The sequence below is a fragment of the Xyrauchen texanus genome, chromosome 6, assembly GCF_025860055.1.
Source record: "Xyrauchen texanus isolate HMW12.3.18 chromosome 6, RBS_HiC_50CHRs, whole genome shotgun sequence".
NCBI classification, from domain to species: Eukaryota; Metazoa; Chordata; class Actinopteri; order Cypriniformes; family Catostomidae; genus Xyrauchen; species Xyrauchen texanus.
Window position 1 is genome coordinate 19,967,352 of NC_068281.1, and position 15,106 is coordinate 19,982,457.

Here is a 15,106-nt window from a genome sequence, read left to right on the forward strand (position 1 = left end):
CCGGTGTCAGATTTCCTTCGAAAAGTTGTTAAGCATTCCTAGGTCCTGCCATTAGCTGTGAGATCCCGTGCCTGCTGGATTCCCTCCTCCGGCCCCCCACATGCTTGATTTTCGCTTCCTGTCCAGCAGCACCAGATTGAGCAGATCAATGCGCACATTCCTGGCTCATTGTAACTAGCGGCATGTGATTTCTGCCCGTAATGTCCCAGAGCTGGAAACAGCAAAATGCAGTGAATATGGAGCCACTTGGAAATACAGATCTTTACGCGCAAATTTGTTTTGCAATGACTTTTCAAACTACTTATACGGGGTGAAACCGCAGCGGTCTCGGTAAGTTATAAGGCGTGGCTTTTTCCCAATTTGTTTCAAGGAGATGAATGTGATGTCAGGAGCAAATTAGTTTAAAACTCCACAAAAGGCACACTGTTTTATGCGAAGTATTTTTAATTCATTATCTCTCACTTAGTCTCTGCTAATAGAAGTAGGCTGTTTGGTATGTTATCTAGCTCAACTCATTGACAATAATACTTTTTTGTGGTTGTCTCAACTCGAGGCTGTTTTTTGAGGTGACTACTGAGCCATGAGGTCCGCATCCTCGCGGTTATCGAGTTATTCCTCCAGGGATTCCTTATGGAGCCGGTGAGTTGGAAAATGTACTTCTTTTTTTTATGTGCTGAATAATTAAATGTTCCATCTGCACATTAGGCTATATGTGCTTCCAGTGAGTACGTGAATCTACAAAACTTCTCATTTAACAACAGAGAAATCGAACTATTATTAAATTTAACCAAAGAGTACCTGGTTGTCTGTGAATGGGTTTGTAAAAAAAAAACAAAAAACTACTTAAAGCTTATTTGCTGGATTTCCTACAAAGAAAAAAGTCATTTTTTGTATAATAAAGGATTTTTTTTTTTGTACGACAGTAGTTGTGTTTATTCTGTATTATAACAACACCTATACAGTCTGTCATGCAGTCTATCTGCATTTAATATTTAATAGGATGCTATTGAAACTACATTTACTAGGCCAAATGTGCTCACCAACCTTTCTTGTTCCAGTGCATGTAACATTCAGCTCCGGTTTACATTAAATATCACTTAATCATTTCGTCTCCACACACACGCGCGCGCGTTTCACCATATCAGCGAGGACATCTCGTAGACTTCCATTGATTTCATAGCAGGCTAATTATATTTCCCCCTATACCGAACCCTCACAGAAACCTGTGCACATCACTATTTAAAGCTAAACATGATTTGGCCGACTGAAAATGTAAGGACCACCTAAAATGTGTAGTGGGCTTTCAACAAGTTTCACTATATTATTGAGGACATTTTCAAAAAATTTGGCACTCACAAATACTGTGAAACACACACACGCCGCTTAATGGACAACATAAAGCAGTAAAAATCCCTAGAAATCGCGTTTTAGCGCCTGCGCAGTTTCTTCTCTTGTTTATCGCCGTCATCAGTTGTGGGAGGAGATGAGAGTGCGTGCACGCGCTGGTGTCAGGGAGCACACAGACCGTCAGAACGGGAGAAAAACGGAGGAAAGAGAAAAGAAAAACAGAATGAAACCGCTCCCGAGACCGATAATTTAACGAAATACCTTAAATAGGACCCCAAAACCATTTTAACGCTGCATTTTTGGAATGAGGGTATTTAAACCATTCGCGCATATTACACTGGGAGAACAAGGAGAGGAGTCTGAGCCGTTTTGTTTTTCTGTTGATGCAAGTGGACAATTAAGACAAGGAAAGAGGAAAGTCGTGGAAATTACACGCAACGACCCTCTCTAGGGACGGGAATTGCCTAGTCAGTGAAGAAAACGACACTGCCGCACATTTGGCTACGTTCAGTGTAATTTTACACATTCAATCCTGCCCAAACAGAGACATATCCCTCCATTCTTGACCACCCATATATCTAATTAATGGTGCTATTGTGATTTTTCTCCCCTCCATTTGTATTGGGCGACTGTTTTCAAGGATGCCGGATCAGATCTCTGTGTCCGAGTTTCTCTCGGAGACGACGGAGGATTACAATTCCCCCACGACTTCAAGCTTCACCACCCGTTTGCAGAGCTGTCGGAACACGGTCGGTGTTCTGGAGGAGGTGAGTAAGGCCGCTATATTACTGTTGTGTGAGGGAAGCTCAGCTCGCGCTTTTGTGCGAGGGTAAAATAACGGTCCTGAGACGACGAGCCCATGTTAAAGACAATTCAAATGGAGGGTCTGTGACTTAGAATGTACTTAAAACTACACTCTGTCCTACAACATTTTAATTCTCCTTGACTCGCTCTTTTAAAAGCTCCGGCTCGTCCCAGTTGGGTTGCCCGTAGTTCAATTGATGTGGATTTACAGTGCAGTACACAAAATGCGGAGCTGATGAAGGCTGGCATGCGGAAGAATAGATATTATGTCATGGATTAACTGTTTTTCAGGGAATCTGACTATTTTATTCTAGGTCTATGCGCATTTATACGGTTTATTGTTTCTGTAATAACAAATAACGGTGCACTTTTGGTTCAGTCAAGCGATGCATGCTGTTGAATTGAATGTGCAAATGTGAATTTTGTTACATTCACGTGAGAAGAGGCCATTTGGACTGACTATTGTTGTATTGATTCTGTGGTGCACCAATACGCCATACGCGCTGGCCCAATCCATTTGATGATGACCTCTGTGATGTCATCTGCAAGACGCAAAGTATTTAAGATAGCTTGCCATTGAACCTTTGGTCAAATATGAGATTACAGCTTCCAAGATCGAATTTTTTATAGGACTGACTTTTTCTTTTCTTTTTTTTTTACAGGTTTAAAGAAATAAGAAAGTCTTTTAACACTTCTTTAACACGTTTAACAAATATTTTTCTCCAATTTTTGTTTTGTGCCAATACCACAATTGCCATATAAATAACCATTAAATAATTTTGTTAAAATTCCCCATTTTGGAATGCCCAATTCCCAATTAGGGCTGGGTATCTTCAAAAAAATTTCAATATCGATACCGATATCTTTACTTCAATACCAGTTCCTAAACTATACAATATTACAAACATTACCTCAAAAAAAATGTGGTTTTATTTTTAGGTTTGTTTACTTTTTTTACAGACTCAAAGACTCCTGAGACTTCTGGTCTCCTCATTCCAGGGTTGGCAGGGGCAGAGGCTATAACATAAATTTGAAGAGGAAAAAAAAAACAAGAAAGCTAAACTGTTAATTCAGCCAAACCTAAGGATAAGTACGGTTTAACTAGATAACTAGTTTAATGTGAGTTAAACTTGATCAGTTACTGTCAACCTTAAAGCATTTATAGCATCGATTTAGCTAGCTATCTATAGCCATACATCCAAACAATATCTAACGTTACGTAGGTCCTTGTTTATAGGACTATGTCACCGTTCACAAAAACGTCATGGTTACTGTTGTAACCTCCGTTCCCCGAGGGAAGGAACGATACGTGTCGAATGAAGTGACACAAGGGGTCTTCCCGGGATGCCAAACGTACCTCTGAACCTTAGAAAAGGCCAATGTCAAGTTGGCAGAATTTGCATGCCTCGCCCCGGACATACGGGTATAAAGAGAAGCGGGGCATCGAGTGCCAGTCAGGATTTTGCACTAAGGAGCCGAAAAAAAGGTATTTACAGTGGTAGGTCTAGTGCTGTGGCATGAGGGACACAACGTCCGGTTGGTTGTGCAGCGTTACCGAGTTCTACCGGCTCGGACCTGACAAAACACGGGACGAGACCGACTCAACCCTGAGATTGTAAAATCTGGCAAAGGTATTGGGTGTTGTCCAGCCCGTGCTCTGCAGATAGGTGCCATGGGCCAGTGCCCACGAGGATGCCATACTTCTCGTAGGCCTGGGTGTGAGAAGGAAATAGCATAAACGACCCAGTGAGCTAACCTCTGTTTGGAGACGGCGTACCCTTTCCGCCGTCCGCCGAAGCAGACAAAGAGCTGCTCAGAACATCTAGAGCTCTGCATGCGGTCCAAATAGATATGCAAAGCATTTACCGGACACAGCAACAAGAAGGCTGGGTCTGCCTCCTCCCGGGGCAGCTTGCTTGCAGGCTCACGACCTGGTCCCTGAAGGGGGTCATAGGAAACTTGGGCACGTAGTCCGGTCGCGGCCTCAGGATAACATGAGAATGTGCCGGACCGAACTCCAGGCAGGTGTCGCTGACAGAGAACGCATGCAGGTCCCCAACCCTCTTGATGGAGGCTAACGCGATCAGTAGGGCCGTCTTCAGGGAGAAGGCCTTGAGCTCAGCTGAATCAAGCGGCTCGAAGGGGGGTATCTGAAGGCCACCAGGATGACCTGTTCCTTGTCCTCTCTGATCTTGCACAGTACCAGTGCAAGAAGGCTCACTGAGGGAAATGCGTACTTGCGCAGCTGTGTGCCAGCGCGTCTGTCCCAAGAGGAGCTCCTGTCAGGGAGTACCAGAGCAGGCAGTAGGAGTCGTCTTGGGAGGCAAAGAGATCTATCTGTGCCTTGCCGAATTGGTCCCATATCGGCTGGACCACCTGGGGGTGTAGACTCCACTCTCTGCTGGGCGAAACCTGCCGCAACAGCGCGTTCGCCGTCGTGTTGCAGTTGCCAGGGATGTGAGTGTCGCACAGCGACCTGAGTTGCGGCTGACTCCAAAGGAGGAGATGGCGGGTGAGTTGTGACATATGAAGAGAGCGCATGCCGCCATGGCGATTTATGTACAGTATGCTACCGTCGCAGTGCTGTCTGAACGGATCAAGACGTGCTTGCCCCGGATTAGTGGGAGAAACCTCCGTAGGGCAAGAGATACAGCCAACAACTCTAGGCAGTTTATGTGCCAACGCTGCCGGGGTCCTGTCCAGAGGCCAGCGGTAGCGTGCCCATTGCACACGGTGCCACAACCCTGTCAAGAGGTGTCTTATATATCTTATATATTAGAGTCTCATAAACAAAATGTCTCCAAAGTCTAAGCAGTGCAGTCAGATTTTGTGTCGTCTTGAAAGGCGGAGCCATAATTTTAGTCTGTACTACAGGAACCTCATTTTTTGTTTGATCATCTTCAAATTTAAAATATAACTTCTTTAGACTTGTGGCTTTGAGAACATTGTATTTATAAACTTCAGTCTCTAACTTTAAAAAATAACAACATATTAATTCTGAAACTTGGGAAATAAAGCCCAAAAGTGTCTTCTTTCAAAAGATACTACAACTGTGTCCATACTCTAAAGGGTCCAGTAAATACATACATTTTCAGTTCATGTGTAAATACACATTACAAGTTCAGGTATGTCATTTTCGGTTTGTGCTCAAAAAGGGGGTGCGTATCAACAGGTTAATGAAATACTACAAAACAGAACATTTCAATATTATCTTTTGAAAAATACTGGAAAATATCATATCAACTTTATTTTATTTATTTTATCAAAATAAAGTGGAATGAGCTACTAGAAGCATTTATTTTGAACTGAAACTTTAAATATATAAAAATAATGAACTAAAAAGCTCATAACAGAATGTTATGTATCAACATTTGGTAACAGGTGAGAATCAACGTTATTTAAGTCGACTTTCTTCATGTAGCTTGCTGGCTATCCCGTTTAGTCAAGTGCAAAAAGGCCAACAGGATTTTATTCACAATGCAGGTCAAAGATTTAACGCTACCAAAGTTGATGTTATGTTTGCTAAGCCTCCTGACGTTGGTTAGTTAGCTACTATCAATGCCATCATCAGTTACAACATGTAAAAACACCAACTCATATGGGCGAGCACTCTGTTGAATCAGTCCTTATCTCTGCCAACAATCTATATTGCTGCTCACTGTATTTCTCCATTACGGTCTACTGTCATTGAAATAACAATGTCTGCAGCTCTACTACTTGGGGAGAGAGGCAACGTGTACAGAGTGCGAAAGGGCATTAATGAAGTGTGTTTCGTGCTAATAGAAAAATATTAAAAGATATAGCGCAGAAAGATCAGTGCTATCTACGCCCCAGAGCGCTTGCTGTGTACACAGCTCTGTTGTTTTGTTGCGATGCTAAACTAAAGTGTTGAAACAGCCGTTGTCATGAACAAATCCGGGGTCCAGACCCCGGATGTTTATTACAATTTCAGTATCTGCATTCTTACCTTTGAAAACAGCTGTCCTCTCAGTGATTCACCTTTCTCTAGCTTTTTTTTTTTTTTTTTTTTTATTGATGCATTCATTGATAAACAATACAGAAAACATATAATTCACAAAGGCAGACAATACCAGGGGAGCATAGGGCTAACAAAAAAATAAAAATACAAAAAACAAAAATCACAAATCAGCACTGAAAGATGTTAAACAGGGTAAATAGATGCAAGGTCTTGATAGCTTTCCTGTTTTTAGAGTATAGGATTGTCTTAATGTATTGTTTGACTTCGTTTTCAAAGATGGCAAAGGAAGGTTTATGGTTGGAGAACTTAGATTTGTGAATATGTGATTTTGCCAGCAATAGCATCAGATTGATGATATAGAAATTATTTGCCTTGATAGAAGGGTATGTAAAAAACCAAACAATACATTGTCATAGGAAAGTGAGAATTCAGAGTCAATATATTGGGAGATAAATGTACAGATATCTTGCCAAAAAGTGCAAGAGTGGGGACAAGTCCAAAATAAATGATGCAGGTCTTCTTGAGCCGTTTGACAAAATGAGCAGTCCACATCAATGTCCTTCTTATATCTTTGTAGAAATACCTTGGAGGGATAATAGCGATGCAACATTTTAAAAGATACTTCCTTAATCTTATTTAAAATTAGGTATTTGGAAGGTAAGCACCAAATTTTCTTCCAGTCCAGATTTGGAGTAAGGTTATTCCAATAAGGAACAGCATTTGGAACAGAGACTATTTCTTTTTGAAACAGAGTACGTATAGTTTGGTTATTGTTTCTCAAGTTAGAGGAGAAACAGGTCTGGCCAACAGTAGTCACACAAGGATCCAGTGGCAAAAAAGTTGGTACAGATGCTGTATCGTTTCTAAGAAGCATTAGAGCACCAGAAGGGATTGCATCAAACACTACGGCATATTCCTTCGGTGGTATAGGAATACCATACTTGTCTAGAAGTTCGGAGTATGACATTAATTCACCACTAGAATTGAGGAGATGTTTAACCAGATAAACTCCATGGACAAACCAGTTTTCCAAGAATAATGATTTGTGTTTATATAATATGTCTCTGTTGTTCTAGATGTAGTACTTGTGAGGGGAAAAGTTGTGTTTATAAATTAAGGACCAGGCAAGAAGCAATTGTTTGTAAAAGTTTGATAGTTTTAAGGGGATTTTTTCAACATTATAGCTGCAAAGTAAGAGGAAATTAAGACCTCCAAGCACCTTTCTCTAGCTACTTTCCTCTTTCCCACCTCTCACCACGAATACGGAGTACAGTGTTGATTGGCCATTTACTCGTGACATATAACCAATCCGATAATACTGTGGGTGGGACATTAAGCCAGACTACAAGCAGTAAACTTTCAGAGAGAGGTGGTGGCATCAGAACTAACTGAACGCATTTGAAAAGTTATCAGCAATCAGATCAGACAAAATAACGATTACTAAAATTAGAAAAATTATAAATATCGGACCCGATTATTGGCCAGGCTGATAATTGGTCGACCTCTATCGGGAACAGCCAGCTGTGCTTCCCTAATTCTCAAAGGGCAGAAGTCTCACAAGTCATGCCAGCATCTCTCGTCCTCTGAGGAGCTGAGATTTGTGTTGTTCTAAGAATAGTTTGTGTAACAAGGAGAGGTAATTCTCCTGAGCAGTGGTTCCAGGAGCAGAGAGCGAGAGAGAGAGAGAGAGCAAGAGCGAGAGAGAGAGAGAGAGAGAGAGAAGGGATTAACCTACTTACACATACCGTAAGTGAACACCTGACTTGCCAAGACAATACAGAGCTCTGCAGGCGGATGAAGGGCCTTCCTCTTGCTATGTACAGAGTCCACTCTCTATTGCCTCATTGTCTTAAGGGCCAAAAAAGCAACATTGATTCTCAAATGACTCCAGGAGATGTGAAAGTCACCACCATGAATTAGCAATGTCTTGGGTGAATGTGAATGAACAGTGTTCTAAATAATACACATGGGCAAGCAAGTCTAAATCTTTTAGTGAGAGTTTTAAAGAGGAGAACAGGAAGCTCGGGCAGGGTTGCTTAAAGAGCACATTAGTGGTTTTACTACAGTGTTATGCTATTAGCAAAATTGTACAGGATGTGACTTTTTTTTTAGATTAAATCAATGACAGAATGGACAGGAGGTGCTGCTCTGCTCTCTGTCATACTTCACACACACATGCACATGATGCACATAATGAAGTGCATTTAGTGTATGAGTGGCTGTGAACATGAACACAGACTCCTCCAGTGTTGCTCTGAGATCTCAGCTCATGAGTATTTCAGAATTTAATTTAGAATGCAGACCTTATTAAAAACTATCACACAGGAGAATCTCAGATGCAGTCAAAATAAAAGTTCCACCAAAATAGAAGCTCTGTTTAACTGGATGCGTGAAATTGAAAAAATTATGACATAAAAGTATTACAACTGTATAGAAACATTTTATATTCAAAGTAATAGAAATAAAACTATTAACTTTTGGTCAGATGTTAGGTGGGTATGCACTGCATAGGAAAGCTATTGAATGCTCCCTTGGTCCCTATTTAATGAATGACTTAAACTCCAGAGTGCTGTCTGTCTGCACTGGTCTCAGAACAGGTCAAATGCACCTTATTTCCAGCCCCTGAAAGCAGCAGTTTTTTCTCAATGTGAAAATGCACAGTAAATATGGGATTTATAAGGGAAAAAAGGCCTTTAGTCTACGTCGGTTGTCTATTATATTAGTATAGTTGTCAACTATTCTCCACGGCATCCACGCACAAGTTCACCACGCGCCCCACCAAGAGTGAGAACCACATTATAGTGACCACAAGGAGATTAACCCAACGTGGCTCTACCCACCCTAGCAACTGGGCAATTGGTTGCTTAGGAAGCCTGTCTGGAGTCACTTAGCACGCTCTGTATTCGAACTTGAGACTCCAGGTGTGGTAGTCAGCGTCTTTACTTGCTGAGCTACCCAGGCCCCAACATATAAGCTGTTTTGGAGTAGGAAACATAAGGCATGGAACTAGAGGTTGACCGATATGTTTTTTTCATGGCCGTTACTGATAACGATTTTTAGTAATCAAGGAGACCGATAGCCGATATTTGGGGCCGGTGTACATATATAACAGGTGAAAATCAACTTTATTTAAGTTGACGTTCGTCATGTAGCTTGCAGGCTATCCCGGGTAGCCAGACTACAAGCAGTAAACTTTCAGAGAGAGGCGGTGGCATCAGAACCAACAGATTGCATTTTAAAATTTATCAGCAATCAGATCAGACAAAATAATGATTCCTATAATTATGCATAATTACATAAAGCAGTTGTCGCATGGTGATTTTACACAAGTGTTACAGTTAAATTGGCCTGGTTGTTTTAAAAGCAAGCTTCCAGTAGCTCCCTCCCATTGCTTGACGGTTTAGATGGTGTCCATTTGGTCGAACCACTTCCTCTTGATGGTTCTGTGGTCACTTACATTTTTTTTTTTTACTTTTCCCTACACTGTTGGTAGGTCCGGTAGGTAAAATATTAAACAAAATGGTTGGGTTAATACTTTATACCATGTATTGTATCTCCACTGTATAATCTTTCTTATTCACGGTCCTTCACTTCAGTCGTTTTGCCCACAACACCTTTGCCCTAATCCTGCATTCCACACAAAGCCTCTCCATCTTGATAATGGTTTCCATGACATTACACTCGTACATACTTATTATGAGGACCAGATGGCAAGGTGGATGTATAGACTGCTTATCGACAGGCTGCCGGTATGCATAGTCCTAGACAATTTCTATTCATCTTTGTCCGTTATAATTTTTTCTAAACATCTTTTGTGGACAATTCTGAAGTGATAGCGTCCCTTTTTTGTGGCTTGCTTCGAAATTGCTTGTTTACATTGTGTCCTTTTTTAAAAGCACAATAGAGTGAAGGACATAAGATATTCACTGTTTTAGCCCAGCAGGAAGGAATATTGCCAGAACTGATAATCCTCTCTCTCTTAAAAAATAATAATAAAAAAAAACATAAAACAAAAGAGGAAGAAGCAAAATGTCCCTGAGCGCTTTGGAGAGAACTCCCCAGTGTCTGATACTGCAGTTAGTGCTTCATTTACATGGCATAAAATAAATCCCTTGCACAAAGACGCTAAGTAATACTCTGCACTGCAGCAAAACTCATCCAACTATAGGCTGAATTCATGCATTTTATGTCAGGGAACAGTTGACAAAGCTGGACAAATATCTGTTGAAATGTGCATTTTATGTGCTTGTTTGCTGTAAGAACACTATTTCATAGATGAATATATTTAGCTGTCGAATTCTGGCTCTTTAGGCTGACTTGTTAAAAATAGAATGATTTCATTCCACTTCACTACTAAAACAGTTTTTCAATAATTAATTTAGTTTTTTTTTTGTACAGGGCTCTACGCTAACTTTTTTCCCAAGGAGTACATGCGCTCCTAAATGAAAAAATTTAGGAGCACACAAAGAAATTTAGGAGCACAGTGAAAATTAAATAGTTTATTAACAAACAATTTATTACATACATATTTATACTGCGTGTATGAGTGTGTGTGCGTGTACTAAGTGACACACATCTGTGGAACAGCACATACCTCCCAAATCACACATTGAACCCATGCCTACTAGAATCAAAGGATATCTTTTGTATGTTGACCATCTGGCATACTTAGAGGTCAGCCAGCGATCTCTCATTATGTCAGCAATTTGACCGATCATCTCCGCACATTGTCGTATGTGGGATTCATGTAAACTCAGTTTTGTGGAGTCTGATAAGCGGCCCGAATTTGACGTAAGGTTCTTCTTCTTTCACAATGAAGTATGCGATGTTTATCTTTATTTTCAGCTGCTTCCTCTTCTCCTCCTCAGACTGCAACACTTGCCTCCTCAAGGCTGCTGACACCGAGCTTGATGGTTTCTCTGCCGTGAGATGTTTCGCTACACTATCTCTTTTCAGATTAGCAATGGGCATTCCGGCTCTTTTCATAATTGTGTTAAAACAATTCTAATGAAATTATTAAATGTAATTATACTCTACCTTAACCACAATTTATTTAAAAATGCAGTGATTTGTTAAGAAAAATTATACTATTAAACATTTGCATTTAAAGTATAACTTATTGTATATAAAGTGCATATAAATCTAACCAATCAAAACGAATACAGTCTGAACAGCATAATAGACAGGGCCACCGCTGGCCAAATTAATGCCCTACACGTGATATGAGCATGAAGCGATCGTCAGTGTTCCGCAACTGCTTTCAGGTCCTTGAATAACGTATAGCGAACGAGTAAGGGCAGCCGGTGGACTTTCTGGTGCCATCCTAGGGAGTTGATGCCCTACGCAAACTGTGTAGTATGCATATAGGTAGCGGCAATAGCCTACTGATAATAGAATAATGCACCATATCAAAGAAAAATAAATTATTTGCAAAACTGCAGCATCCCACAAATTGAAATAAACGTAAAAAAGAAGGATGTACATTTAAAGTATAACTTTTCAATGTATATAAACAAAGTGCATTTAAATGTAACAATTCAAATACAATCTGAACATAAATTGGCTCCGCCCTCCCTCACGCATCTTTGGTTCATTGGTTGACACTGCGTGTCTGATTGACAGGAACAACAGGTGAGGCATTTAGTCTTGAGCAGACAGTCAGAACTAATGTGTGCGCTTGAGCATTTAGGCCTATATTATTCAATTTAATCTTAATTTGTTTTTAAATATATGTATAAATAGATTCTGATATGCGAGCCGGCTCCTAACGTTCACCTACAAGAGCCGACTCGTTCGCAAACGACCCATCACTATTTTAGATGCGGGTTTCCTGACACGAAGGACGAGTTGCCCACCTGTTTCTGCCCTCTACACTATTTGCAGAACATGATGTTGTTTTCGAACTCTAGCCATGGGAACATTTTGAGCCAATTTGCATTGAATCTATAGGCTATGTTCTCACTCCACCAGCTACAGTGGACGTTGAAGTGACAGCTGTTGTCACGGTAGCTTTGCTCTCAGCATCCCTAACGTTAGCCGTCTCCGGTAAACCTTGTGAAGAGACTTCGTTAGTTGAACCTTGCGAATCCCCCTCGCCAAATTCCTCTTTCTCATCTCTTTTTCGCTTAAAATAAAATGCGATGTCGCCTATACCGCTACTTTTTTCCATTGTTCACCTTTCTCTCTCTGACTGGACCGCGTCATCACAGAAAGCTCCGCTTGTGGAATGTGGGTTTTGTAATTTTTTTTTAAATATCTTAAAAAGGGGGGTTACGTTTGTAATCTTGAATCGCACACTGTGCTCGTAAATAGTTTTTCCAGTTCGCACATATCTATTTTTAGGGGCAAATGCGAGTGAAATACTCGCACTGTAGAGCCCTGTTGTAATTTATTTAAAATTAGCATACAGATGCCAAACCTGACTTATTTTTTGTGTCACGTAAGTTTATTTTCTATATCGTCACCTTCCTAAAATAATTGCCTAAGTCATTTTTTGACAAAAATGATTTTTTTTGCATAAGTCATCTCCTCATGATGCTGGCCACCTTTGGTAAAATCGCCCACATCCTCAGTTGAACAGATCATGCAATTCTACCCCTATAGTATAATGGCCTATGTCAAGTGTGTGACTTAGGCCGTTTTATTTTGCCTAAGTCAAAAGGCAATGAGACAATTTTACAAGTTTTTTAACGTTGGAACACTTATGACTCAATCACCTGCGACATGATAACGAGCTCATGCATTCAAATGCAGCTGCTAATAATCAGCGACTTTGCTGTATAAATGACACTATCGTGAGTTTTCGTTTTAGATATTAAAACGTACATTGTTATTAGAAAAGATTAATAAAGAAATAAATATTCAAAGGAGTGTATTTTTACAATTTCAATACTGTATTTAAAAGATTGTTAACCCTTCATGATGAAAGTTAATTGTCTTTAAAGAGAAAATAATGCTTTGGCATCATACTATATATTCACACTTATGCTCATCCTGTAATGACTTAAGATGACTTCAGAAGATATAATGAAGTTTCCGGTGAGTGAACATTGTGAGCAGGGATGCTCCCTGGTTTTTCTGTTTTTTTCCCGGTGCATTCTGGGATTTTTTTTGGAGTGAACGTTTCAGTGCCCTGGAACGATTTTGCAATTGAGACTCCCTGATCAGTGCCCTGATTACTGAAATAGAGAGCTGATTGAGACACACCTGATGGTACTTGTTATGCTATAGATTCAGGTAATTTTAGGGGAGGGACAAAAATCATCAGTATATTTGGTCTGTTCTGCTGGAGGAGAAAGACTCTACCTTCTAAAATACGAAAGTTAATTATTAGCTCTTTGGAGTACACAAGCTTGTAGATGGCCTCAAAGCTAAAAGACATAGACTAAAAGATAAAGACTAAAAGACATAAAACTCTAGTTTTGAGATTTGTGCAAAATACCTCAATGTATTTTTAGGGGCATCGATTTTAAATGAAAAATATCTTAACCATTGTGCTTTGCTTGCTAGGATGCTCGGATGTGTGCATTTGACTGGCGCTTGTGTCATTATCAGTCAGAAGTAGAAGTCTCTTAAGTGGACTGTGATAACTGAATAGTGTCTGCTTAGTATTAGTCAGCAGAATAATAGTGCTGCGGCTCTTGGCTCAGACTCTGCTGATGTGTGATTGTGCTGTGTGTTTGTCATTTGAGAATTGTCAAAGTCGAGCTCAGCAGGATGGTTAAACAAGCACATGCAGTGGCTGAGGGTAAAACAGTGCACATTGTCAAGTGTCCTTGTGCTGAGGTCACCAGACAAACTCCTAGACACGGACAACGTGTCTTTTTCACCAGCCTTTAGGGCTGACCAGCACCTCTTTCTTCACAGGCTTTCCTTCTCTGGCTGGAACCACTAACACTTAAAATATGTTTAGACACAGCACTGTTGAAGATGATTAGTTTTTGCTATATAGTTAATAGTACATAGTTTGGTTTTTGCTGTATATGAGCTCAGGTGTTTGTGGATTAACTTTGTGGGAGAGCTTGAGGTATTATGATGTCCTCACAGATTTTGTTGTGAAGTGACACTTAACTGTGTATTCTTTGGGTTTAAAATACATACATTTGTATCAGAATTTGCTAGAAATGTAGTCAGATTGATCATTCTCATTGATTCATCCTTATTATCACAGCAAAGAGAAAGCCTTCATTGCAGTGGGTTCCGGCCCAGTCTGGAATTCTAGCTTTTTGGAGAAGACTGTAAATGAGAAAAAGCGGATTTGTTTATGGGTAGCAAATTCCTCTGGAAAATATATGCTTTGGAATTTATGTTGTATCTTCTCTTCGCCCCTATCTGAGGATGACATTTACAGGACTGTGTATAGTTGGAAGGATGAGTGTCAAACTGGAGGACCAGCTGAGACTTTCTGTTCCTAAAATGTTGTTGTTTAAGCTTTCCATTGAACAAACCTACGGGGCTCTATTTTCATGGCCACGCCACCACGTTCATTTTTAATTATTTCACAGTCCAGAGTTAATTTGGCCTGAAATGTTATATGCAAGTATTACACAAATGCTTCTTGCCAGGCTTGCTTGATTTCAATCAATGTTGCATAATGAAATATATCAGGTATCTCAATACAATACTCAATAATTTTTTCTTTAAAAACTATGTTTTCCATTTCCTTATGTCACAAGTATGAGGTAATGGAATGAAACAAAAAAGTATTAGTATTGATGTGGCCTGTGTATCTGGTTTAGAAAGAGCTGCCATTACTATTTTTTTCAACTAATATATGCTAGTAAGAAACCAATAATATATCAAAACTACTAGTACAAAACTATTTATTTATAGAATGTGGTGGAAGTTATATGCAACTGTAATTCAATTAACAATGGAACTACTTCACAGCTGGGCAGTTATTGAAATTTAAGCATAATTCTTTTTTTTTTCAACCAGTTAGATAAAATCTTTTTTTTAAATCAACAATTCTATGGT

General features: G+C 40.0%; 1 protein-coding gene across 2 annotated transcripts in view; it reads left to right on the plus strand.

Moving 5' to 3' along the window:
- The first annotated feature begins 224 nt into the window (after window positions 1-224).
- asap1a (ArfGAP with SH3 domain, ankyrin repeat and PH domain 1a) overlaps window positions 225-15,106 on the plus strand; it is an 87,839-nt gene continuing 72,957 nt past the window's right edge. The window contains exons 1-3 of one of the 2 annotated variants that reach the window (XM_052128795.1): window positions 225-330; window positions 554-639; window positions 1,988-2,114. In XM_052128795.1, coding sequence (XP_051984755.1) covers window positions 581-639; window positions 1,988-2,114 — 186 coding nt within the window. In that variant the 5' untranslated portion in view covers window positions 225-330; window positions 554-580. The remainder of the gene's footprint in view (window positions 331-553; window positions 640-1,987; window positions 2,115-15,106) is intronic. The other variant, XM_052128794.1, reaches the window with a different exon arrangement.